General features: G+C 42.7%; 1 protein-coding gene across 8 annotated transcripts in view; it reads left to right on the top strand.

Moving 5' to 3' along the window:
* Window positions 1-25,038, top strand: part of LOC109881588 (plasma membrane calcium-transporting ATPase 2) — a 247,987-nt gene that overhangs the window by 109,763 nt on the left and 113,186 nt on the right. For all 8 annotated transcript variants that reach the window (XM_031828360.1, XM_031827317.1, XM_031830468.1 and 5 more), the window contains 2 exons: window positions 1,099-1,293; window positions 23,205-23,462. In XM_031828360.1, coding sequence (XP_031684220.1) covers window positions 1,099-1,293; window positions 23,205-23,462 — 453 coding nt within the window. The remainder of the gene's footprint in view (window positions 1-1,098; window positions 1,294-23,204; window positions 23,463-25,038) is intronic.

Genomic DNA, 25,038 nt, shown 5'->3' with positions numbered 1-25,038 from the left:
TGTTGGGAGAAATGACTGCCTTACAGTTTATGGGGGTTGCCTAATCACACATATGAAGTTTTGAAAAGATCTGACCTTTTTAACCCTTGGAAAATGCCACTGTGACACCATTTAAGGCACTTCCGGTTGGCACAGGAAGCTATAAATAAACTCATATCCTGATTGAGGTATGCCTTTACATAATCCTGAGTTTTAAGTCTTTACGTTAAGAACTGAGTTATTTACGGAGGGTTTAGGGAGTGTGTGTTATTTCAGAAAATCATAAAAAATCACAGAAATCTCGCAGAGCTCCGCAGCACACTTTAAAAAGATTCGTAAGAACACCCTGCAACTGGATCTGTAACCGTTGAAAAAAAAAAACACCTATCCGTGAACATCACCAATCTGTCGTTGTACGATTTCTCTTAAATGACGATAGATAAATGGCTGTTTTTTTTTTTATTGACACCGGAGGCTCCTTGACTTTGACGTGAAGTGGAAAAATAATTTCTCTATTTTCATTTTGGACCTTTAATCCCAGATAAATGGCCATAACTCAAAAACCGTTGAGGCCTAGACGCCATCTTGTTCGGGGCCAACTGCCCGTTATGCCAAACCTACGCTCACCGAGTTTCGGCTTTGAAATATTTTCAGTTTTCGAGATAAGGCCCCGTCGTGAATCGTGATGTTTTGTCCAATTGCAATATGATTGCTTATGCCCTCTTGTGGGAATTTCCGGGACAGCGGCAAAATGACCAAAATCTTATTATTTTTGTAAAACGGAAACCGAATGTCCGACAAAGTTCATTTGATGACTTCCCGGTAGGTCCGGCCCTGCCGCTCGGCCCGACGCCGTCCGCGAATTTTACAAACGATTTCGGACGTCTAGTAAGGGACCGTACATTTGCAATATGGACTTTCTCACTAACCATATGGCACCTGCCGAAATCTTCCCTTAATGTATGTAAGGGAGGGAAGGAGGGACATAAAGTAGGACGTTTGATGTTTGAAAACAGAACAGGTTTAATCAGGTGGTCTTTCCCTCATTTCCTCTATTAAAACACCAAACTAAACGACCAATCAAGATTCTTTCTCACTGCCTTTTCTTTCTCCCAACAGGCTTAACAGGAGATGACCTAGATAAGAGGAAAGAAGTGTATGGGGAAAACCTTATACCTCCGAAGAAGCCAAAGACCTTCCTCCAGTTAGTATGGGAAGCCCTGCAGGACGTGACTCTGATCATCTTGGAGGTGGCTGCCCTGATCTCTCTGGGACTGTCCTTCTATCAGCCTCCGGGAGGGGACAGCGGAGAGTGTGAGTACTGAGACGCGCACATACGTGGAGACATACGTACGCACACAGGCATGCATACACTCCTATTGTGTTAAATCTAAAGGTCATATTTGTTGAATTTCAACTAAGTACTTAACCTGGTGTTTTACCTACCATGAAGGCCCAGACTTTAGTGTTTCAAATCAAATCACGTTTTATTGGTGACATGGTTAGCAGATGTTAATGGTCACATGGTTAGCAGATGTGATTGGTCACATGGTTAGCAGATGTTAATGGTCACATGGTTAGCAGATGTTAATGGTCACATGGTTAGCAGATGTGATTGGTCACATGGTTAGCAGATGTTAATGGTCACATGGTTAGCAGATGTGATTGGTCACATGGTTAGCAGATGTGATTGGTCACATGGTTAGCAGATGTGATTGGTCACATGGTTAGCAGATGTTAATGGTCACATGGTTAGCAGATGTGATTGGTCACATGGTTAGCAGATGTGATTGGTCACATGGTTAGCAGATGTTATTGGTGACATGGTTAGCAGATGTTATTGGTCACATGGTTAGCAGATGTGATTGGTCACATGGTTAGCAGCTGTTATTGGTGACATGGTTAGCAGATGTTATTGGTCACATGGTTAGCAGATGTTATTGGTCACATGGTTAGCATATGTTATTGCGAGTGTTGCAAAATGCTTGTGCTTCTGGAATCTCACAAAAACGACCTAATATATAATAATACACATCTAAGTAAAGGAATGGAATAAGAATATCTACATATAAATATATGGATGAGCGATGACAGAGAGGAATAGATGGTATAAAATACAGTATATACATATGAGAGGAGAAATGCAAGATATGTAAACATTATTAATGTGACTCGTAATCCATTTATTAAAGTGGCCAATGATGTCAAGTCTGTACATAGGCAGCAGCCTCACTGTGTTAGAGATGGCTGTTTAACAGTTTGATGGCCTTGAGATAGAAGTCATGTTTCAGTCTCACGGTCCCAGCTGGCTGTATGGATGGGGACAGTATATCCAGAGAGAGCCATGATTACATGAAACAGAGTCCCTGATATCTATCTGGAAGGAGATCCTCGCCCTGAGCTTATCTACTTCATTGTCCAGCAACTGAATATTAGCGAGTAATATACTTGGAAGCGGTAGATGGTGTTCTGCTTCGGACTAAAAGTCCACTCCGAATACCTCTTTTCCGCCGGCGGTGTATTCGAGCAGCCTCTGGGATGAGTTTAATCGCCTTAAAAGATACAAACAAAGGATACAATTCAGGAAAGTCGTATTCCTGGTCAAAATGTTGGTGAGTTACCGCCTTTCTGATACCAAAAAATGATTTTCCTGCTGTATGTAAAAATGCAAAGAACATTCCGGGCTAATAACAGTAAAAAAATACTGCAAAGTTGCGTAGGAGCCTGAAGCATGTACATCGGCAACATCTTATGAAGAGGAATCATCTGCTTTGCCCAGCATTTTCTGAGCCAAAACTGACGCACCTTCAACAACACATAACACCTCATATAATTCTGTCCAAAAAAACTAAAGAACATTTCTCTTACCAAGTGGCATATAGGCTATTTATGTGAATTTGACTTAATCCTGCCTAATTGGCGGGCCGGAGCTGGTCGCAATGTTTATGTAGGCTCTAGTGTTATATTTTGGGAACCGTGTTTCCATAACTAGGGATGACACTGAGGACTTGTGAAGAGCAGAATCAACAACCTCTGCATCATCAAGACTGTTGCTTTGTGAGAAGGTGTTAACTGTGTTAGGTGTTAGCCCATGTTCACAATTAGCCATTGTTATATAAATGCCTGAAAAATACGTGAGCAGGTCCACTGAGGCCACGGCCCAGTGAGACTCCAGAGCCGGGCTTTGGAGGTGGAAACAGAACTAAATCACTATCATCATGAAGTGCTTTCAGAGATTAGTCAAGGATTATATCACCTCCACCTCCCCATGTCATCCAAGAACCACTTCAATTTGCGTACCGCCCCAATAGATCCACAGACGATGCAATTGCCATCACACTGCACTCTGCCTTATCCCACCTGGACAAGAGGAAGACCTATGTTAGAATGCTGTTCATTGACTTCAGCTCAGCATTCAACACCGTAGTTCCCTCTAAGCTCATCATTAATCTTGAGGCCCTGGATCTCAACCCCACCCTGTGCAAATGGGTCCTGTACTTCCCGACGAGCCACCCCTAAGTGGTGAAGGTAGGAAACAACATCTCCACTTCCCTGATTCTCAACACTGGGACCCCACAAGGGTGCGTGCTCAGCCCCCTCCAGTAATCCCTGTTCACCCATGACTGCGTAGCCATGCCCGCCTCCAACTCAATCATCAAGTTTGCAGACGACACAACAGTTGTAGGCTTGATTACCAACAGCGATGAGACAGCCAATAGGAAGGCGTTGAGGGCACTCGGAGTGTGGTGTCAGGAAAACAACATCTCCCTCAACATCAACAAAAAAAAGGAGATGATCGCAGACTTCAGGAAACAGCAGAGAGAGCACCTCCCCTATCCACATCGACGGGACAACAGTGGAGAAGGTGGAAAGTTTGAAGTTTAAGTTTGAAGTTTCTCAGAGTACACATCACGGACAAACTGAAATGGTCCACACACACAGACTGTGTGGTGAAGAAGGTGCAACAGCGCCTCTTCATCTTCAGGAGGCTGAAGAAATGTGGCTTGTCATCTAAAACACTCACAAACTTTTACAGATGCACCACTGAGAGCATCCTGTCGGGCTGTATCTCCTCCGGGTATTGAAACTGCACCGCCCGCAGCCGCGCAGGGCTCTCCAGAGGGTGGTGCGGTCTGCCCAACGCATCACAGGGAGCACACTGCCTGCCCTCCAGGACACCTACAGCACCCAATGTCAAGGGAAGGCCAAGAAGATCAGCCACCCGAGCCACAACCTGTTCATCCCGTTATCATCCAGAAGACGAGGTCAGTACAGCTGCATCAAAGATGGGACAGAGAGACAGAAAAACAGCTTCTATCTCAAGGCCATCAGACTGTTAAATAGCCATCAGGTTACTCATCCGGCCCTTAGAGGTTGTACATAGACATGGCACACTGAAGAGTGAAGAGGAGACTCCGGGATGCTGGTCTTCTAGACAGAGTTCCTCTGTCCAGTCTCAACGTCAACAGTGAAGAGGCGACTCCGGGATGCTGGCCTTCTAGACAGAGTTCCTCTGTCCAGTCTCAACGTCAACAGTGAAGAGGCCACTATGGGATACTGGCCAATAAAAAGAAAAGATTAAGATGGATAAAAGAACAGACACTGGACAGAGGAACTCTGCCTAGAAGGCCTGGAAAGAGGCAACCTGGAGTCGCCTCTTTGCTGTTGACATCGAGACTGGTGTTTTGCGAATACTATTTAATGAACCTGCCATTTGAGGACTTGTGAGGTGTCTGATTCTCAAACTAGACACTCTAATGTACTTGTCCTCTTGCTCAGTTGTGCACCGGGGCCTCCCACTCCTCTTTCTATTCTAGTTAGAGCCAGTTTGCAGTGGTTTTGAAGGGAGTAGTACACAGCGTTGTACGAGATCTTCAGTTTCTTGGCAATTTCTCGCATGGAATAGCCTTCTTTTCTCAGATCAAGAATAGACTGATGAGTTTCAGAAGAAAGTGCTTTGTGTCTGGCCATTTTGAGCCTGTAATTGAACCCACAAATGCTGATGCTCCAGATACTCAACTAGCCTAAAGAAGGCCAGTTTTATTACTTCTTTAATCAGAACTACAGTTTTCAGCTGTGGTAACATAATTGCAAAAGGGTTTTCTAATGATCAGTTGGCCTTTTCATATGATAAACTTGGATTAGCTAACACAACGTGCCATTGGAACACAGGACTGATGGTTGCTGATAAAGGGCCTCTGTACGCCTATGTAGATGTTCCATTAATAATCAGCCGTTTCCAGCCACAACATTCATTTACAACATTAACGATGTCTACACTGTATTTCTGATCAATTTGATGTTATTTTAATGGGGATTTTTTTTTGCTTTTCTTTCAAAAAACAAGGCCATTTCTAAATTACCCCAAACTTTTGAAAGGTAGTATACGTAGACATGGAACACGGATCCCTTTAATAATGGAACACAGATCCCTTGTAACGGCTCTCTTCTATCTCCTCCTCTGACGAAGAGGTAGAACAAGGATCGGACCAAAATGCAGCGTGGTAGTTACTCATGTTCTTTAATGAAAAATAGAACTATACATGAAATAACTAAATATACAAAACGTGAAACCTATACAGCCTATCTTGTGACAACAAACACAGAGACAGGAACAGTCACCCACAAAACACACAGTGAAACCCAGGCCACCTAAATATGGTTCCCAATCAGAGACAACGAGAATCACCTGACACTGATTGAGAAATGCATCAGGCAGCCATAGACTATGCTAGACACCCCTACTCAGCCACAATCCCAATACCTACTAAAACCCCCAATACCACAACACAACACAAAATAACCCCATGTCACACCCCATGTCACACCCTGGCCTGACCAAATAAATATATAAACACAAAATACTAAGACCAGGGCGTGACATCCCTTTAATAATGGAACACAGATCCCTTTAATAATGGAACACAGATCCCTTTAATAATGGAACACAGATCCCTTTAATAATGGAACACAGATCCCTTTAATAATGGAACACAGATCCCTTTAATAATGGAACACGGATCCCTTTAATAATGGAACACGGATCCCTTTAATAATGGAACACGGATCCCTTTAATAATGGAACACGGATCCCTTTAATAATGGAACACAGATCCCTTTAATAATGGAACACAGATCCCTTTAATAATGGAACACGGATCCCTTTAATAATGGAACACGGATCCCTTTAATAATGGAACACGGATCCCTTTAATAATGGAACACGGATCCCTTTAATAATGGAACACGGATCCCTTTAATAATGGAACACGGATCCCTTTAATAATGGAACACGGATCCCTTTAATAATGGAACACGGATCCCTTTAATAATGGAACACGGATCCCTTTAATAATGGAACACGGATCCCTTTAATAATGGAACACGGATCCCTTTAATAATGGAACACGGATCCCTTTAATAATGGAACACGGATCCCTTTAATAATGGAACACGGATCCCTTTAATAATGGAACACGGATCCCTTTAATAATGGAACACGGATCCCTTTAATAATGGAACACAGATCCCTTTAATAATGGAACACAGATCCCTTTAATAATGGAACACAGATCCCTTTAATAATGGAACACAGATCCCTTTAATAATGGAACACGGATCCCTTTAATAGTGTTTTATGCATTTCATATGTATAATACTGCATTCTAGTCAAGTCCATCTTATTTAACTATTGCTGTACTATTCTATCCTATGTATTCTACAGATATACAGTCGTGGCCAAAAGTTGAGATTTATACAAAAATACAAATATTATTTTCACAAAGTCTGCAGCCTCAGTTTATTTGAAGGCAATTTGCATATCCTCCAGAATGTTATGAAAAGTGATCAGAGGAGTTGCAATAAATTGCAAAGTCCCTCTTTTCAAACAAATGAACTGAATCCCCTAAAAAAACATTTCCACTGCATTTCTGCAGAAGGCTTCAGGTCGTCCAAGAAAGTCCAGCAAGCGCCAGGACCGTCTCCTAAAGTTGATTCAGCTGCGGGATCGGGGCACCAACCAGTACAGAGCTTACTCAGGAATGTCAGCAGGCAAGTATGAGTACATCTGCACGCACAGTGAGGCAAAGACTTTTGGAGGATGGCCTGGTGTCAAGAAGGGCAGCAAAGAAGCCACTTCTCTCCAGGAAAAACATCAGGGACAGACTGATATTCTGCAAAAGGTACAGGGATTGGACTGCTGAGGATTGGGGTAAAGTCATTTTCTCTGATGAATCCCCTTTCTGATTGTGTGGGGCATCCGTAAAAAAGCTTGTCCGGAGAAGACAAGGTGAGCGCTACAATCAGTCCTGTGTCATGCCAACAGTAAAGCATCCTGAGACCATTAATGTGTGGGATTGTTTCTCAGCCAAGAGAAACAATATTTTGGGTCCATGGCCAGGAAACTTCCCAGACCTTAATCCCATTGAGAACAACAGATTGATATTTTGGGTCCATGGCCAGGAAACTTCCCAGACCTTAATCCCATTGAGAACAACACATTGATATTTTGGGTCCATGGCCAGGAAACTTCCCAGACCTTAATCCCATTGAGAACAACACATTGATATTTTGGGTCCATGGCCAGGAAACTTCCCAGACCTTAATCCCATTGAGAACAACACATTGATATTTTGGGTCCATGGCCAGGAAACTTCCCAGACCTTAATCCCATTGAGAACTTGCGGTCAATCCTCAAGAGGCGGGTGGACAAACAAAAACACACAAAGCCTTTGACACGTATGAAATTCTTGTAGTTATACTTCAGTATTCCATAGTAACATCTAACAAAAATATCTAAATACACTGAGGCAACAGACTTTGTGAAAATTCATATTTGTGTCATTCTCAAAACCTTTGGCCACGACTGTACTACATATTAAATCCACATACTGTCCATAATGACAATACATCCCATCACAGTTTGGACACACCTCCTCATTCAAGGGTTTTTCTTTATTTGTACTATTCTCTACATTGTAGAATAATAGTGAAGACATCAATACTGTGAAATAACACATATGGAATCATGTAGTAACCAAAAAAGTGTTAAACAAATCAAAATATATTTGAGATTTTAGATTATTCAAAGTAGCCACCCCTTGCCTTGATGACAGCTTTGCACCCTCTTGGCATTCTCTCAACCAGCTACACCTGGATAGTGTACTATCACTCTGCGCTACAACGTATCCCAAAACATCTCAGTTGGGTTGAGGTCAGGTGATTGTGGAGGCCAGGTCATGTGATCCTATTAGAATAGTTATACGGGACCACCTGGATGGGGCTGTAGAATAGCCCTGCTGGCCAACATTGTACACTTCATTTTGCCGGGATAGGAGCTGGGTAACAGTAGTTTTTTTTTTGTCAACAAGGGAGGCAGAACGGCTAGGACATGGCCTTCTGGTGAAAACACTGGCGCTGTAATGGAAAAACACTAATTGTGTAGGAGCTCATCACTGCCGTGTTGTCATACTAGCTAAACATGATCCCTTAAGTCTTGTTAACAGGAGTGACTGTGCATTGTGAACTTTTTGGAATGAGAGGTGAGATCCGGGGGAGATCCAGGGGTGAGAGAATGGTTTCTGAGGGTGAGGGAGGTGAGATCTGGGGGGGGGGGGAAGAATAGTTTCTGTGGGGGAGGCGGTGGGAGATCTAAGGGGAGGAGAATGGTTTCTGAGGGGGAGGCGGGGAAGATCTCGGGGGGGGAATAGTTTATGAGGGGTGTAATGAAGTGTTCACCAGAGACATAACCTTTAGGTGATGGCGATACCATACATCAGCCCTCTATCTGAGCTGGAAAATGTTCAATGAAGACACACAGGCTGGCTCACAAATGGCTGTGTAGTACACTACTGTTGACCATGGGCCTTATGGAACGTGTGCCGTTTGGGATGCATTCACAGCCAATACGCTAGCAGGGTTTGGAGGGGCTACAGAAGCTGCAGAGTAAGTGTTACATAGCTCCGTGAAGGCCCTGTTACAGGGTGCTACACTGTTACATAGCTCCGTGAAGGCCTTGTTACAGGCTGCTACAGTGTTACATAGCTCCATGAAGGCCCTGTTACAGGGTGCTGTGGTGTTACATAGCTCCGTGAAGGCCCTGTTACAGGGTGCTGTGGTGTTACATAGCTCCATGAAGGCCCTGTTACAGGGTGCTACAGTGTTACATAGCTCCGTGAAGGCCCTGTTACAGGGTGCTGTGGTGTTACATAGCTCCATGAAGGCCCTGTTACAGGGTGCTACAGTGTTACATAGCTCCGTGAAGGCCCTGTTACAGGGTGCTGTGGTGTTACATAGCTCCGTGAAGGCCCTGTTACAGGGTGCTACACTGTTACATAGCTCCGTGAAGGCCCTGTTACAGGGTGCTGTGGTGTTACATAGCTCCGTGAAGGCCCTGTTACAGGGTGCTGTGGTGTTACATAGCTCCATGAAGGCCCTGTTACAGGGTGCTACAGTGTTACATAGCTCCGTGAAGGCCCTGTTACAGGGTGCTACAGTGTTACATAGCTCCATGAAGGCCCTGGTACAGGGTGCTACAGTGTTACATAGCTCCATGAAGGCCCTGTTACAGGGTGCTACAGTGTTACATAGCTCCATGAAGGCCCTGTTACAGGGTGCTACAGTGTTACATAGCTCCATGAAGGCCCGGGTACAGGGTGCTACAGTGTTACATAGCTCCATGAAGGCCCGGGTACAGGGTGCTACAGTGTTACATAGCTCCATGAAGGCCCTGTTACAGGGTGCTACAGTTTTACATAGCTCCGTGAAGGCCCTGTTACAGGCTGCTACAGTGTTACATAGCTCCATGAAGGCCCTGTTACAAGGTGCTGTGTTGTTACATAGCTCCATGAAGGCCCTGTTACAGGGTGCTACAGTGTTACATAGCTCCATGAAGGCCCTGTTACAGGGTGCTACAGTGTTACATAGCTCCATGAAGGCCCGGGTACAGGGTGCTGTGGTGTTACATAGCTCCATGAAGGCCCGGGTACAGGGTGTTACAGTGTTACATAGCTCCATGAAGGCCCAGGTACAGGGTGCTGTGGTGTTACATAGCTCCGTGAAGGCCCAGGTACAGGGTGCTGTGGTGTTACATAGCTCCATGAAGGCCCTGTTACAGGGTGCTGTGGTGTTACATAGCTCCGTGAAGGCCCAGGTACAGGGTGCTACAGTGTTACATAGCTCCGTGAAGGCCCTGTTACAGGGTGCTGTGGTGTTACATAGCTCCGTGAAGGCCCTGTTACAGGGTGCTGTGGTGTTACATAGCTCCGTGAAGGCCCTGTTACAGGGTGCTGTGGTGTTACATAGCTCCGTGAAGGCCCTGTTACAGGGTGCTGTGGTGTTACATAGCTCCGTGAAGGCCCTGTTACAGGGTGCTGTGGTGTTACATAGCTCCGTGAAGGCCCTGTTACAGGGTGCTGTGGTGTTACATAGCTCCGTGAAGGCCCTGTTACAGGGTGCTGTGGTGTTACATAGCTCCGTGAAGGCCCTGTTACAGGGTGCTGTGGTGTTACATAGCTCCGTGAAGGCCCAGGTACAGGGTGCTACAGTGTTACATAGCTCCGTGAAGGCCCTGTTACGGCCTACATTAATGTGAGAAATGCCAGAAGGCTCATTATTATGTAAATAACTGCGTGTTCTATCTGCAGATAGATAGTCACTGTTACAGTTGAGTCCAGATAGAACTGCCAGATAGATAGTCACTGTTACAGTTGAGTCCAGATAGAACTGCCAGATAGTCACTGTTACAGTTGAGTCCAGATAGATAGTCACTGTTCTAGTTGAGTCCAGATAGATAGTCACTGTTACAGTTGAGTCCAGATAGATAGTCACTGTTACAGTTGAGTCCAGATAGATAGTCACTGTTACAGTTGAGTCCAGATAGAACTGCCAGATAGATAGTCACTGTTACAGTTGAGTCCAGATAGATAGTCACTGTTCTAGTTGAGTCCAGATAGAACTGCCAGATAGATAGTCACTGTTACAGTTGAGTCCAGATAGAACTGCCAGATAGATAGTCACTGTTCTAGTTGAGTCCAGATAGAACTGCCAGATAGTCACTGTTACAGTTGAGTCCAGATAGATAGTCACTGTTACAGTTGAGTCCAGATAGATAGTCACTGTTACAGTTGAGTCCAGATAGATAGTCACTGTTCTAGTTGAGTCCAGATAGAACTGCCAGATAGTCACTGTTACAGTTGAGTCCAGATAGAACTGCCAGATAGATAGTCACTGTTACAGTTGAGTCCAGATAGAACTGCCAGATAGATAGTCACTGTTCTAGTTGAGTCCAGATAGAACTGGATGTTGTACACGACTTGAGCTACAACAGATTTCCACAAATATTTTCAAATTTGCTACCCAACCTTATTATAATACAGAACCCTCTCAGACCCCTCTCAGACCCCCTCTCAGACCACTCTCAGATCCCTTCTCTCAGACCCTCCTCAGACCCCCTCGCTGACCCCTCTCAGACCCCTCCTCAGACCCCCTCTCAGATCCCCTTTCAGACCCCCTCTAAGATCCCTTCTCAGACCCCTAACAATGCACATCTGTTCATTGAAATGCATTCCAGGTGAGTACCTCGTGAAGCTGGTTGAGAGAATGCCAAAGCTGTCATCAAGGCAAAAGGTGGCTACTTTGAAGAGTCTCAAATCAAAAAAAAAAATGATTTTATTAACACTTTTTTGGTTACTACATGATTCCATACAGTATGTGTTATTTTATAGTTTTGATGTCTACAATGTAGAACATAGTACAAATAAAGAAAATCCCTGGAAGGAGTAGGTGTGTCCAAACTTTTGACTGGTACTGTACGTGAAAACATGAAAGGACTGGGAATCGATAGGACATCACTCAGACATGCACAAAAACAATATAACATTCAAAATGAATGAACCTTTCCGCACACGAACATGGTAGCCTATAGTTCAGCCAGATCGGTTATAGTGGTGTCCTATTTTAGTATTGCAAAAACGAGGATGTACTGGTGAGGACAAGGTTCTATCACCACATGGATGAAGGATCTACGCATTATGTAAAAACCCAGACATGGAATAGCAGAACCCTGGACATGGAATAGAAACACCAGGTCATGGAATAGAAACACCAGGTCATGGAATATAAACACCTGGACATGGAATAGAAACACCTGGACATGGAATAGCAGAACCCAGACATGGAATAGAAACACCTGGACATGGAATAGAAACATAAGGTCATGGAATAGAAACACCTGGACATGGAATAGAAACACCTGGACATGGAATATAAACACCTGGACATGGAATAGAAACACCTGGAATAGAAACACCTGGACATGGAATAGAAACACCTGGAAATGGAATAGAAACATAAGGTCATGGAATAGAAACACCGGGACATGGAATATAAACACCTGGACATGGAATATAAACACCTGGACATGGAATAGAAACACCTGGACATGGAATAGCAGAACCCAGACATGGAATAGAAAAACCTGGACATGGAACAGAAAGACTTCAGCATGGTCTCCCTTCAACCCCGGCTCTCACACACCAATTGATTAATGTATATGTTTTCTCTTGCTTTCTTTGCTCTTTTCTATATTATGTCTCTGATCAGCTGCCCAGAAAAGGGCTGAAAATAGCTCATATTAAAATATGTAGTCTTAGAAACAAGGTTCATGAAATCAATAACTTGTTAACATCAGATAACATTCATATATTAGCCATTTCTGAGACTCACTTAGATAATTCATTTGATGATGCATCAGTAGCAATACAAGGATATAACATCTATAGAAGAGACAGGAATGCTTATAGGGGAGGTGTTGCTGTATATATTTAGAACCATATCTCTGTAATGCTTAGAGAAGATATTATGTCAGGTGTTATTGAAGTGTTGTGGTTGCAGGTTCACTTGGCTCATCTAAAGCCTTTTCTTTTGGGGTGTTGCTATAGACCACCAAGTGCTAACAGTCTGTATCTAAATAATGTGTGAAATGCTTGATAGTGTTTGTGATGTAAACAGAGATGGCTACTTTCTTGGGGACCTGAATATTGACTGGTTTTCATCAAGCTAACTGCTCAACAGGAAGCTTCTCACTGTAACCAGTGCCTGTAATCTGGTTCAGGTTATTAATCAACCTACCAGGGTGTTTACAAACACTACAGGAACAAGATCATCCACATGTATCGATCACATGTTTACTAATACTGTAGACCTTTGTTCAAAAGCTATATCTATACGGATTGGATGCAGTGATCACAATATAGTGGCTATATACAGGAAAGCCAAAGTCCCAACATCTGGGCCTAAAATAGTGTATAAGAGATCATACAAAATATTTTGCTGTGACTCTTATGTGGATGATGTTTAAAATTATTTGTTGATCGGATGTGATTAAAGAGGAGCATCCAGATGCTGCACTTGATGAATTTATGGAATTGATTCTTACAATGATTGATAAACACCTGTTAAGAAACTGACTTAGAGCTGTTAAATCTCCATGGATTGATGAGGAATTGAAAAACTGTGTGGCTGAAAGTGATGGGGCAAATAAGTCTGGCTGCACATCTGACTGGCTGACTTACTGCAAATTGAGAAATGATGTGACAACAACAACAACAACAACAACAACAACAACAACAACAACAACAACAGTATTATGAAGCCAATATCAATGATATAAAGAATTATGGAAAGAAAAATTGGGCTTACTTTAAATGAAATTATTGGCAGAAAGACAAATTCAACTCCATATTTAATCCAATCAGATGGCTTATACATCACAAAACCATTTCATGTTGCCAATTATTTTAATGAATACTTCATTGGCAAAGTGGGGAAACTGCAGGAAATGCCAACAAAGAACAGTGAGCCATTGTACTCACACATTAAAAAAAGAAATAATGAAAAGTATTTCAAGTTTGAAAATTTGTAAAAAATAATAACAAACCTCCTGACAACTTAGATGGAAAGCTAGTGAGGACTGACTCTACCTGTCTGTCATCATCTGAGTCTAGAGGGAAGTCTTTGTCCTCAGGCCTGGAGGGAAGCCAAAGTCATTCAGATACCCAAGAGTGGTAAAGCGGCTTTTACTGGTTCTAACAGCAGACCTTTCAGCTTGCGGTCAGCTCTTAGCAAAATGTTGGAAAGAATTGTGTTTGACCAAATACAATGCTATTTCTCTGTAAAAAAACAAAATGTACGAATGACTTTTCTAACACTTATAGAGAAGGGCACTCAACATGTACAGCACTGACACAAGTTACTGATGATTGGTTGAAAGACATTGATAATAGGAATACTGTGGGAGATGTACTGTTAGATTTCAGTGCAGCCTATATTATTGACCATAACCTGTTGTTGAGAAAACATATGCGTAACTCATGTGGCTTTTCAACCTCTGCCATATTGTGGATTCAGAGCTATTTATCTAATAGAACTCAAAGGGTTTTCTTTAATGGAAGCTTCTCTACACCTGCATTGCTTGCTGTTTGGGGTTTTAGGCTGTACAGCACTTTGTGACATTGGCTGTTTATGAATACATTTGATTGATTTGATTCATGTAAAACATGTAAAGTGTGGTGTACTGCAAGGCAGCTCTCTAGGCCCTCTACTCTTTTCTATTGTTACCAATGACCTGCCACTGGCATTAAACACAGCATGTGTGTCCATGTATGCTGATGATTCAACCATATACACATCAGAAACCACAGCTAATGAAGTCACTGAAACACTTAACAAAGAGTTGCAGTCTGTTTTGGAATGGGTGGCCAGTAATAAACTGGTCCTGAACATCTCTAAAAGTAAAAGCATTGTATTTGGTACAAATCGTTCCCTAAGTGCTAGACCTCAGCTGAATCTGATAATGAATGATGTGGCTCTTGAACAAGTTGAGCAGACTAAATTACTCACCGTTACCTTTGATTTTAAACTGTCATGGTCAAAACATATAGATTCAATGGTTGTAAAGATGGGGAGAGGTCTAGCTGTAATAAATCAAATGTCCTTATTAGTCGTCACATCTCATCTGTCGACAGATGCTACGACCATTTATGTTACGTGCATCTCTCTGTCCACGAGAAATGACTTGGTGAATAACTCTGAAAGGTTAGTATTACGTAACACACACCCCAGCAAACCCAACATTGATTCTGTGAAAATTCCCAGAACATTCTTAATGTCGCGACAAATGTTCTCACGACACAACAACTTTCCAGTTGTCACGACTTCTCCCGAGGTGAATGCCTCTCGACGTCACCGGTCTTCTAGCCATCACTGATCCATTTTTCATTTTCCATTGGTTTTGTCTTGTGTTCCTTCACACCTGGTTCCAATCCCATCAATTACCTGTTGTGTATTTAACCCTCTGTTTCCTGTCATGTCTTTGTCAGAGATTGTTTGTTGTTCAGATTTCGTGTTGTTTGTATTGGTGCGTGACGGGTCCTGGTACCCACTTTGTTTTATATTATTCATAGTTATGTTTTCTTTTTAAGTCATTAAACAACTCCATTCCACTCAGTTTGATTCTCCTGCGCCTTGACTTCCCTGCCACCTAAACACACCACTCTGACATCAATAGGTTATAGAGGGACTTCCCTGCCACCTAAACACACCACTCTGACATCAATAGGTTATAGAGGGACTTCCCTGCCACCTAAACACACCACTCTGACATCAATAGGTTATAGAGGGACTTCCCTGCCACCTAAACACACCACTCTGACATCAATAGGTTATAGAGGGACTTCCCTGCCACCTAAACACACCACTCTGACAGAGTAGGTTTTTAGGTTTAACATAATATTACATTGACATTCAAGCAATATACATTTAGTGTAATGAACACGATGGGAGACAGAGAGCTGGTTTCAAGCGCTGGGCGCAGTAGGTGTATATTTGTAAAGGGCCACAGGAGGAGACAGGTAGCTGGGTCCAGGGGCAGGCAGAAGGTCATACACAGGGGGAGGCAGGTAGCTGGGTCCAGGGGCAGGCAGAAGGTCATACACAGGAGGAGGCAGGTAGCTGGGTCCAGGGGCAGGCAGAAGGTCACACACAGGGGGTCCAAAAGGGCAACAGTACATGCAGGGAAAAGGCTAGTAGTAATGTAGTCCGGGAGATCAGGCAATAGGTTGATAACAGGGAATCCGATGGCTGTGAGTTGGAGAGTGAGCTGTGTTCAGGGGATCTATGTGGTTGAGGCTGTGAGTTGGAGAGTGAGCTGTGTTCAGGGGATCTACGTGTTTGAGGCTGTGAGTTGGAGAGTGAGCTGTGTTCAGGGGATCTAGGGGTGTGAGTTGGAAGCAGACGTAACATTTAGAAGTCCTCAGAACATTTCAAGATCATTTAGAAAATGTTATTTTACCACAGCATTTACAGCATTAAAATGTCTAGCTCCTTAAAACAAATTGGAGTACATCCCCATCATGGTAATTTACATTTTAGTCAGTTAGCAGTTGTGCTTATCCAGAGCGACTTACAGTATCAGAGGTAAGAATAATGAGGTAAGAATAAAGAGTAAAGAGGTAAGAATAAAGAGGTAAGAATAAAGAGTAAAGAGTAAAGAGGTAAGAATAAAGAGATAAGAGATAAGAGGTAAGAATAAAGAGATAATAGTAAAGAGTAAAGAGGTAAGAATAAAGAGATAGGAGTAAAGAGGTAAGAGTAAAGAGATAAGAGTAAAGAGGTAAGAATAAAGAGATAATAGTAAAGAGATAAGAGTAAAGAGGTAAGAATAAAGAGATAAGAGTAAAGAGGTAAGAGTAAAGAGATAAGAGATACGAGTAAAGAGATAAGAGGTAATAGTAAAGAGGTAAGAGTAAAGAGTAAAGAGGTAAAAATAAAGAGATAATAGTAAAGAGATAAGAGTCAAGAGGTAAGAATAAAGAGATAAGAGTAAAGAGGTAAGAGTAAAGAGATAAGAGGTAAGAGTAAAGAGGTAAGAGTAAAGAGTAAAGAGGTAAGAATAAAGAGTAAAGAGTAAAGAGGTAAGAATAAAGAGATACTAGTAAAGAGATAAGAGTAAAGAGGTAAGAATAAAGAGTAAAGAGTAAAGAGGTAAGAATAAAGAGATAATAGTAAAGAGGTAAGAATAAAGAGATAATAGTAAAGAGATAAGAGATAAGAGTAAAGAGGTAAGAATAAAGAGATAAGAGTAAAGAGGTAAGAGTAAAGAGGTAAGAATAAAGAGTAAAGAGGTAAGAGTAAAGAGATAAGAGATACGAGTAAAGAGATAAGAGGTAATAGTAAAGAGGTAAGAGTAAAGAGTAAAGAGGTAAAAATAAAGAGATAATAGTAAAGAGATAAGAGTCAAGAGGTAAGACTAAAGAGATAAGAGTAAAGAGGTAAGAGTAAAGAGATAAGAGGTAAGAGTAAAGAGGTAAGAGTAAAGAGTAAAGAGGTAAGAATAAAGAGTAAAGAGTAGAGATAATAGTAAAGAGGTAAGAATAAAGAGATACTAGTAAAGAGATAAGAGATAAGAGTAAAGAGGTAAGAATAAAGAGATAAGAGTAAAGAGGTAAGAGTAAAGAGATAAGAGATACGAGTAAAGAGATAAGAGGTAAGAGTAAAGAGTAAAGAGGTAAAAATAAAGAGATAATAGTAAAGAGATAAGAGTCAAGAGGTAAGAATAAAGAGATAAGAGTAAAGAGGTAAGAGTAAAGAGATAAGAGGTAAGAGTAAAGAGGTAAGAGTAAAGAGTAAAGAGGTAAGAATAAAGAGTAAAGAGTAAAGAGGTAAGAATAAAGAGATACTAGTAAAGAGATAAGAGTAAAGAGGTAAGAATAAAGAGTAAAGAGTAAAGAGGTAAGAATAAAGAGATAATAGTAAAGAGGTAAGAATAAAGAGATAATAGTAAAGAGATAAGAGATAAGAGTAAAGAGGTAAGAATAAAGAGATAAGAGTAAAGAGGTAAGAGTAAAGAGGTAAGAATAAAGAGTAAAGAGGTAAGAGTAAAGAGATAAGAGGTAAGAGTAAAGAGATAAGAGTAAAGAGATTAGAATAAAGAGATAAGAATAAAGAGATAAGAGTAAAGAGATAAGAGGTAAGAGTAAAGCGGTAAGAGTAAAGAGATAAGAATAAAGAGATACGAATAAAGAGTATAGAGATAAGAGTAAAGAGTAAAGACGTAAGGGTAAATAGGTAAGAGTAAAGAGGTAAGAGTAAAGATATAAGAGTAAAGAGGTCAGAGGTAAGAGCATCAGGGGGGAAGATGGACAGGGACTCTGCTGACCTAGCATCATTGGGGAAGATGGGATGGGACTCTGCTGTCCTAGCATCAGGGGGAAGATGGACAGGGACTCTGCTGTCCTAGCTTCAGGGGGAAGATGGACAGGACTCTGCTGTCCTAGCTTCAGGGGGAAGATGGACAGGGACTCTGCTGTCCTAGCATCAGGGGGAAGATGGACAGGGACTCTGCTGTCCTAGCTTCAGGGGGGAAGATGGACAGGGACTCTGCTGTCCTAGTTTCAGGGGGGAAGATGGACAGGGACTCTGCTGTCCTAGCTTCAGGGGGAAGGTGGACAGGACTCTGCTGTCCTAGCTTCAGGGGGAAGATGGACAGGGACTCTGCTGTCCTAGCTTCAGGGGGAAGGTGGACAGGACTCTGCTGTCCTAGCTTCAGGGGCAAGATGGACAGGACTCTGCTGTCCTAGCTTCAGGGGGAAGATGGACAGGACTCTGCTGTCCTAGCTTCAGGGGGAAGGTGGACAGGACTCTGCTGTCCTAGCTTCAGGGGGAAGGTGGACAGGGACTGCTGTCCTAGCTTCAGGGGAAGATGGACAGGGCCTCTGCTGTCCTAGTTTCAGGGGGGAAGATGGACAGGACTCTGCTGTCCTAGCTTCAGGGGGGAAGATGGACAGGGACTCTGCTGTCCTAGCATCAGGGGGAAGATGGACAGGACTCTGCTGTCCTAGCTTCAGGGGGAAGGTGGACAGGACTCTGCTGTCCTAGCTTCAGGGGGGAAGATGGACAGGGACTCTGCTGTCCTAGCATCAGGGGGAAGATGGACAGGACTCTGCTGTCCTAGCTTCAGGGGGGAAGATGGACAGGACTCTGCTGTCCTAGCTTCAGGGGGGAAGATGGACAGGGCCTCTGCTGTCCTAGCATCAGGGGGAAGATGGACAGGACTCTGCTGTCCTAGCTTCAGGGGGGAAGATGGACAGGACTCTGCTGTCCTAGCTTCAGGGGGGAAGATGGACAGGGCCTCTGCTGTCCTAGCTTCAGGGGGAAGATGGGCAGGGACAGAGAGGAGCTTGGACCCGGCTCAACGGGAGCTGTCCTCCCATAGGGGTGGGAGTGTCAAGAGACCAGAACAGAGTGCTCAGGTGTAAGCCTGAAGGTAGGGTTGGATGGGCAGTTCCTCTTGCTGCTCCATAGGTAAACACCATGGTCTAGTAGTGGACTCCTCCATAGGTAAACACCATGGTCTTGTAGTGGACTCCTCCATAGGTAAACACCATGGTCTAGTAGTGGACTCCTCCATAGGTAAACACCATGGTCTTGTAGTGGACTCCTCCATAGGTAAACACCATGGTCTTGTAGTGGACTCCTCCATAGGTAAACACCATGGTCGTGTAGTGGACTCCTCCATAGGTAAACACCATGGTCTAGTAGTGGACTCCTCCATAGGTAAACACCATGGTCTTGTAGTGGACTCCTCCATAGGTAAACACCATGGTCTTGTAGTGGACTCCTCCATAGGTAAACACCATGGTCTAGTAGTGGACTCCTCCATAGGTAAACACCATGGTCTAGTAGTGGACTCCTCCATAGGTAAACACCATGGTCTTGTAGTGGACTCCTCCATAGGTAAACACCATGGTCTAGTAGTGGACTCCTCCATAGGTAAACACCATGGTCTTGTAGTGGACTCCTCCATAGGTAAACACCATGGTCTAGTAGTGGACTCCTCCATAGGTAAACACCATGGTCTAGTAGTGGACTCCTCCATAGGTAAACACCATGGTCTAGTAGTGGACTCCTCCATAGGTAAACACCATGGTCTTGTAGTGGATGCAAGCTTTGTCTGGAAGCCAGTAGAAAAGGGTGACAACCAGACAGGCTGCAGTGTTCTGGATAAGGTGCATGGTTTTGATGGCCCAGCCAACGTTTCAGTAGTATTCTAGGTGATTTAGAGACACATGGCATTTCAATTTAATTCAGAGGACATTCGAACAACGTTTAACCATATAAACTACCACATCTTTTCCCCCCCAACGTCATTTGTTAACAATCTGAACATGTGGGGGTTGAACCTGCAATGTTTTATCCTCCACCAGGGAATCTCTCTTTCATCGTCTTTTTTCAGTATAAAGTTATAGCAGTATTCATGTATCCAGTAATCAGGAATTCTACACTTCCTTTTTTAGACGTAACTAACCCAGGGATATACTGGGTTATTCACCAACACATCTGGGCCCATATTTACAAGGTATCCGAGACTATGAGTGCTGATCTAGGACCACTTTTTCTGTTCAGATCATGAAAAATAAGACAGGGGGATCATGAAAAATAAGACAGGGGGGGATCATGAAAAATAAGACAGGGGGGGAAGCGTCTCAAAGAAGGAATTTTATCTTGTGTGTTTTCAAAAAAAAAGGAACAGCACATTTTTACATAATGTATTTTTTTCTCTCACAATTAGTCTAAATGAATGCATTTCGAGTTATGCATCTGGGTGAAATAAATATATTCTTTTTTTTAGTAGAGTATATCTGAGCATCAATTTCACAGTAAATAAATTGAATAATAAAGATGGTTAAAGAATAATGTGGGATTGAAGCTGGAATCTTCAGATTTATAGCCTGATATTTTACCCTCTGCGAATACCAAAGGGATGTGGATCTTGTTCAGTCTAATATGGTCAAACAGGACACAGTTCCTGAGTTATTAAAAATTGTCCCATTCTCTTCATATCCTGTGTAAGACTGGATTCAATGATTTTGCTCTTTGCTATTACATTTTTTTTTATGTACTTAATTGTTACCCAGAAATAATTTGATATTGAGATTTAAAAAAAGAATTCTGCATTGGACCTTTTAATCATGTTGTATCAAAAAAACATTCTCCAAATGTTTTGGGGATGTTATTATCCTAATGTGAGATACAACCCTTACTAGAACTTCATGTGAATCTAATGTTCTGGGAATGTTTCCCTGTTTACTGGGATACCTCCATGTATTCCCAAACAGACAGTTGATTTAATGAATCTGTCTCTGTGGTGCTTGGAATACACACTCCCTAGTGGATTACCCCTTTACAGTCTCTTCGCCTACAGCCAAATACGGCTGCTCCCGTTCATTGCGATCTCTTCACTATATACATATTTCCATCTGCTTGCAGTGATGAAGACAGTGTCCGTATGAGTGAATCTAGTCTCCTACAGAAACATGTTCATTAACTAAAGACACTTTTACTGTATTCCGTGTGGGGTTTCTGTTTGCTGAACAGCGATGGGGCTTAGACTGCTGTGCAGAGACAACGCTTTTCGTTAGTAGTGTAGTGAGAGTTTTATGTTATCCGTGTTCCCATAGAGTTAGTGCTTTACTGTCTCTCCTGTTGCCACGGCTGATTTCCTCCTCTCCCTCTGAAGAGGTGTAGCAAGGATCGGACCAATACGCAGTGTGGTAGGTGTCCATGGTCTTTAATAGGGAAAAAACTGAACACACTTTACAAAATAACAAACGTGGCACGTCCGAAACAGTCCTATCTGGTGCAGCGAACACAAAGACAGGAAACAATCACCCCACAGAATACTCAAAGAACATGGCTACCTAAATATGGTTCCCAATCAGAGACAACGATAAACACCTGCCTCTGATTGAGAACCAATCTAGGCAACCATAGACACATATAAACACATAGATGATAAACAACCTCATAAATCTACAACAAACCCTAGACAGTACAAACCCCCTAGACCAGACAAAAACCATACATCACCCTCGTCACACCCTGACCTAACCAAAATAATAACACATACATCCCCCACGTCACACCCTGACCTAACCAAAAGAATAAAGAAAACAAAGAATACTAAGGTCAGGGAGTGACACCTGTGTTTAGTAAAACCCGATGCTGTTTAGTAGAACACAATGCTGTATAGTAGAACACAATGCTGTATAGTAGAACACAATGCTGTATAGTAGAACACAATGCTGTATAGTAGAACACAATGCTGTATAGTAGAACACAATGCTTATAGTAGAACACAATGCTTATAGTAGAACACAATGCTTATAGTAGAACACAATGCTTATAGTAGAACACAATGCTTATAGTAGAACACAATGCTGTATAGTAGAACACAATGCTTATAGTAGAACACAATGCTTATAGTAGAACACAATGCTTATAGTAGAACACAATGCTTATAGTAGAACACAATGCTGTATAGTAGAACACAATGCTGTATAGTAGAACACAATGCTGTATAGTAGAACACAATGCTGTATAGTAGAACACAATGCTTATAGTAGAACACAATGCTTATAGTAGAACACAATGCTTATAGTAGAACACAATGCTGTATAGTAGAACACAATGCTTATAGTAGAACACAATGCTTATAGTAGAACACAATGCTTATAGTAGAACACAATGCTTATAGTAGAACACAATGCTTATAGTAGAACACAATGCTTATAGTAGAACACAATGCTGTTTAGTAGAACACAATGCTGTATAGTAGAACACAATGCTTATAGTAGAACACAATGCTTATAGTAGAACACAATGCTTATAGTAGAACACAATGCTTATAGTAGAACACAATGCTGTTTAGTAGAACACAATGCTGTATAGTAGAACACAATGCTTATAGTAGAACACAATGCTGTATAGTAGAACACAATGCTGTATAGTAGAACACAATGCTGTATAGTAGAACACAATGCTTATAGTAGAACACAATGCTTATAGTAGAACACAATGCTTATAGTAGAACACAATGCTTTATAGTAGAACACAATGCTTTATAGTAGAACACAATGCTTATAGTAGAACACAATGCTGTATAGTAGAACACAATGCTTATAGTAGAACACAATGCTTATAGTAGAACACAATGCTTATAGTAGAAGAGCAGTGTGTGTGTGCGTGTGTGTGCGTGTATGTGTGTGTGTGTGTGCGTGCATTTGTGTGTGCGTGTGTGTGTGTGCGCGCATGCACGTGCGCGCGTGTGTGCGCGTGTGTGTGTGTGTGTCATCTCTATATAAACCCCTCTCCCTCTCTCTCTCTCTCAGCCTGTGGGACAGCGGCAGCGGGTGCGGAGGATGAGGGTGAGGCCGAGGCCGGCTGGATAGAGGGAGCAGCCATCTTGTTGTCTGTCGTGTGTGTAGTTCTGGTGACGGCCTTCAACGACTGGAGCAAGGAGAAGCAGTTCAGAGGGCTGCAGAGCCGCATCGAGCAGGAGCAGAAGTTCCAGGTGGTCCGAGGTGCTCAGGTCATCCAGCTCCCGGTCGCGGACATCGTGGTCGGGGACATCGCACAGATCAAGTATGGTACGTATGGATGCTCAACTAACCTAAACCGGGACAGTATCCAACAAGCTTTCTCTGCTTGTTCTGAACATCTCCGAAAACAAATGTCATTTGGTTCGGTAAGAATAATGAGGGAGGGTCCTCTCGAGTGTCTAGATGTTCTTCACCATTCGGCCATCAGATTTGCCACCAATGCTCCTTATAGGACACATCACTGCACTCTATACTCCTCTGTAAACTGGTTATCTCTGTATACCCGTCGCAAGACCCACTGGTTGATGCTTATTTATAAAACCCTCTTAGGCCTCACTCCCCCCTATCTGAGATACAGTGCCTTGCGAAAGTATTCGGCCCCCTTGAACTTTGCGACCTTTTGCCACATTTCAGGCTTCAGAATCAACAACAAGTGGGACACAATCATGAAGTGGAACGACATTTATTGGATATTTCAAACTTTTTTAACAAATCAAAAACTGAAAAATTGGGTGTGCAAAATTATTATTTAATTAGGGATCCACATTAGTTCCTGCCAAGGCAGCAGCTACTCTTCCTGGGGTTTATTATGGATCCCCATTAGTTCCTGCCAAGGCAGCAGCTACTCTTCCTGGGGTTTATTATGGATCCCCATTAGTTCCTACCAAGGCAGCAGCTACTCTTCCTGGGGTTTATTATGGATCCCCATTAGTTCCTACCAAGGCAACAGCTACTCTTCCTGGGGTTTATTATGGATCCCCATTAGTTCCTACCAAGGCAGCAGCTACTCTTCCTGGGGTTTATTATGGATCCCCATTAGTTCCTGCCAAGGCAGCAGCTACTCTTCCTGGGGTTTAGTATGGATCCCCATTAGTTCCTGCTAAGGCAGCAGCTACTCTTCCTGGGGTTTATTATGGATCCCCATTAGTTCCTACCAAGGCAGCAGCTACTCTTCCTGGGGTTTAGTATGGATCCCCATTAGTTCCTGCTAAGGCAGCAGCTACTCTTCCTGGGGTTTATTATGGATCCCCATTAGTTCCTGCCAAGGCAGCAGCTACTCTTCCTGGGGTTTAGTATGGATCCCCATTAGTTCCTGCTAAGGCAGCAGCTACTCTTCCTGGGGTTTATTATGGATCCCCATTAGTTCCTGCCAAGGCAGCAGCTACTCTTCCTGGGGTTTATTATGGATCCTCATTAGTTCCTGTCAAGGCAGCAGCTACTCTTCCTGGGGTTTATTATGGATCCCCATTAGTTCTTGCCAAGGCAGCAGCTACTCTTCAGACCAGCCGTGCTGCCCTGTTCTGAGCCAGTTAACGAACTATATCCCAAACATTAATTCTTATTCAATCAGAATGAATGCCTGAAGATAATTAACCCTATCCCAAACCTTAATCTTTAATTTAACCAATTGAAATGAATGCCTGAATTATTAACCAATCGGAATTAATGCCTGAAATGAACTCTCTAGAGTTGTTTTCTTATCCCAAACCTTAACCAATCAGGAATGAATCCCTTAACCATAGAGATGTTTCTCTCCGCCTATAACTCATGAGGAAGTGCCTGAGTACAAGAGTAGCCACTAGGGGCAACAGTGAGTTATATATTAACATCCAGCAGGGTTGGG

This window comes from Oncorhynchus kisutch, linkage group LG1 (genome assembly GCF_002021735.2).
Source record: "Oncorhynchus kisutch isolate 150728-3 linkage group LG1, Okis_V2, whole genome shotgun sequence".
Taxonomy (NCBI): Eukaryota; Metazoa; Chordata; class Actinopteri; order Salmoniformes; family Salmonidae; genus Oncorhynchus; species Oncorhynchus kisutch.
This window is presented reverse-complemented; position numbering and strand designations above follow the sequence as displayed.